Below are 1356 nucleotides of genomic sequence, written 5' to 3'. Positions count from 1 at the left end.
GGGGGGCTGGATGGGGGCTCACGCCTCTCCCTGCCCGCAGGGTTCAAGCGGAAGGAGACGCGGGGGAAGCTGGCCATCGGCATCACCACCAACTTCATCAACCGCCACAGCCGGGCCGAGGTGGAGGTGGCTGAGATCAGCGGCGTAGCCCGAATCTACAACCAGAAGTTCTTCCAAAACCTTTACAACAAAACAGGTCGGTGGTCCCGGCCCCGGCGTGGGGGGTGCCCGGGGGTCCCCGTTCCCCCTGATGCGACTGGAGGCTCAGCCCTGGGATGTCCCCTGTGTGATGGGATGCGCGTCCCCTCGTGGTACCCCATTGCAGGGGACGTGTGGTGGCTGAGCCCAGCGTGGGGGCTCCCCGTGGCCCTGGCTCTGCCCCGTGGCTCAGCTCAGCCCCTTCCCCATCACCAGGCATCGACCTGGAAAACATCGTCTACTACAAGGACGACACTCACTATTTCGTCATGACGGCCAAGAAGCAGAGCCTGCTCAAGAAAGGGGTCATCCTGCAGGTGAGGAGGGCAGGATCAGGCCCCGGCATCCCGTGGCGTTGGCCGCTGAAAGCCTGGAGGGTGGGATGTGAGTCATGGCTACTGGTTTGGCTGTGCACCCCTGGGCTGGTGTGGGATTCGGCTGCCATTGACTGTGCCGGTGTCCCGTGCCGGGGGAAAATCTCTTTTTGGGGTGCTCACGGTCCCAAGCCTGGTGGCAAAGCTTCACCCCAGAGCTGGCTGCACCCAGGTTGGGCGGCAAACGCCATCTCCTGCATCCCGGCCAGCTTCACCCCATCCCCATTCCCATAGGACAAGGCAGACATCGAGAGCCTCCTGTCCCCAGAGAACGTGAACCGGGATGCCCTTCTCAGCTACGCCAAAGAAGCTGCCAACTTCTCCACCAACTACCGCCTGCCCGAGCTGGAGTTTGCCCTCAACCACCGGGACCTGCCAGACGTCGACATGTTCGACTTCACCTGCATGACGCGCTCGGAGAACGCGGCGCTGGTGCGGGAGCACAACGGGACCCGTCTGCTCCTCGGGCTGGTGGGCGACTGCTTGGTGGAGGTGAGGGTCCAGTGTGCAGCATCACCGCGTGCCTCAGTTTCCCTTCTCCCTGCGAGATGTGTCGGTTGCCGTATATTCCCCCTCTCTAAGCACTTCTCACCCCGACTGCCCGGTGCACCCCATCCCCGGGGGACAGGCTCACGGAGTCCCGGTAGTGGGGATGCTTTGGTGGGGTTATCCCCTTCCCCAGCCCCACTGGAGATCTGGGGTGGCTTCAGGGTGGAACCCAGCTCCTCCCCAGACGCAGCCGTACCGGCTGGGGGGGAGGGGGGCGCCCCTCCCCCCCCTCCCC

The 1356-nt window shown here is 64.5% G+C and overlaps 1 protein-coding gene across 1 annotated transcript in view; it reads left to right on the top strand.

Moving 5' to 3' along the window:
- The window catches only part of MICAL1 (microtubule associated monooxygenase, calponin and LIM domain containing 1), a 14014-nt gene that overhangs the window by 7333 nt on the left and 5325 nt on the right, over nt 1–1356 (top strand). The window contains exons 4-6 of the mRNA XM_009889312.1: nt 21–196; nt 415–515; nt 807–1064. Coding sequence (XP_009887614.1) covers nt 21–196; nt 415–515; nt 807–1064 — 535 coding nt within the window. The remainder of the gene's footprint in view (nt 1–20; nt 197–414; nt 516–806; nt 1065–1356) is intronic.

The sequence above is a fragment of the Charadrius vociferus genome, unplaced genomic scaffold (genome assembly GCF_000708025.1).
Source record: "Charadrius vociferus isolate BGI_N301 unplaced genomic scaffold, ASM70802v2 scaffold1511, whole genome shotgun sequence".
In the NCBI taxonomy this organism is placed as follows: domain Eukaryota; kingdom Metazoa; phylum Chordata; class Aves; order Charadriiformes; family Charadriidae; genus Charadrius; species Charadrius vociferus.
This window is presented reverse-complemented; position numbering and strand designations above follow the sequence as displayed.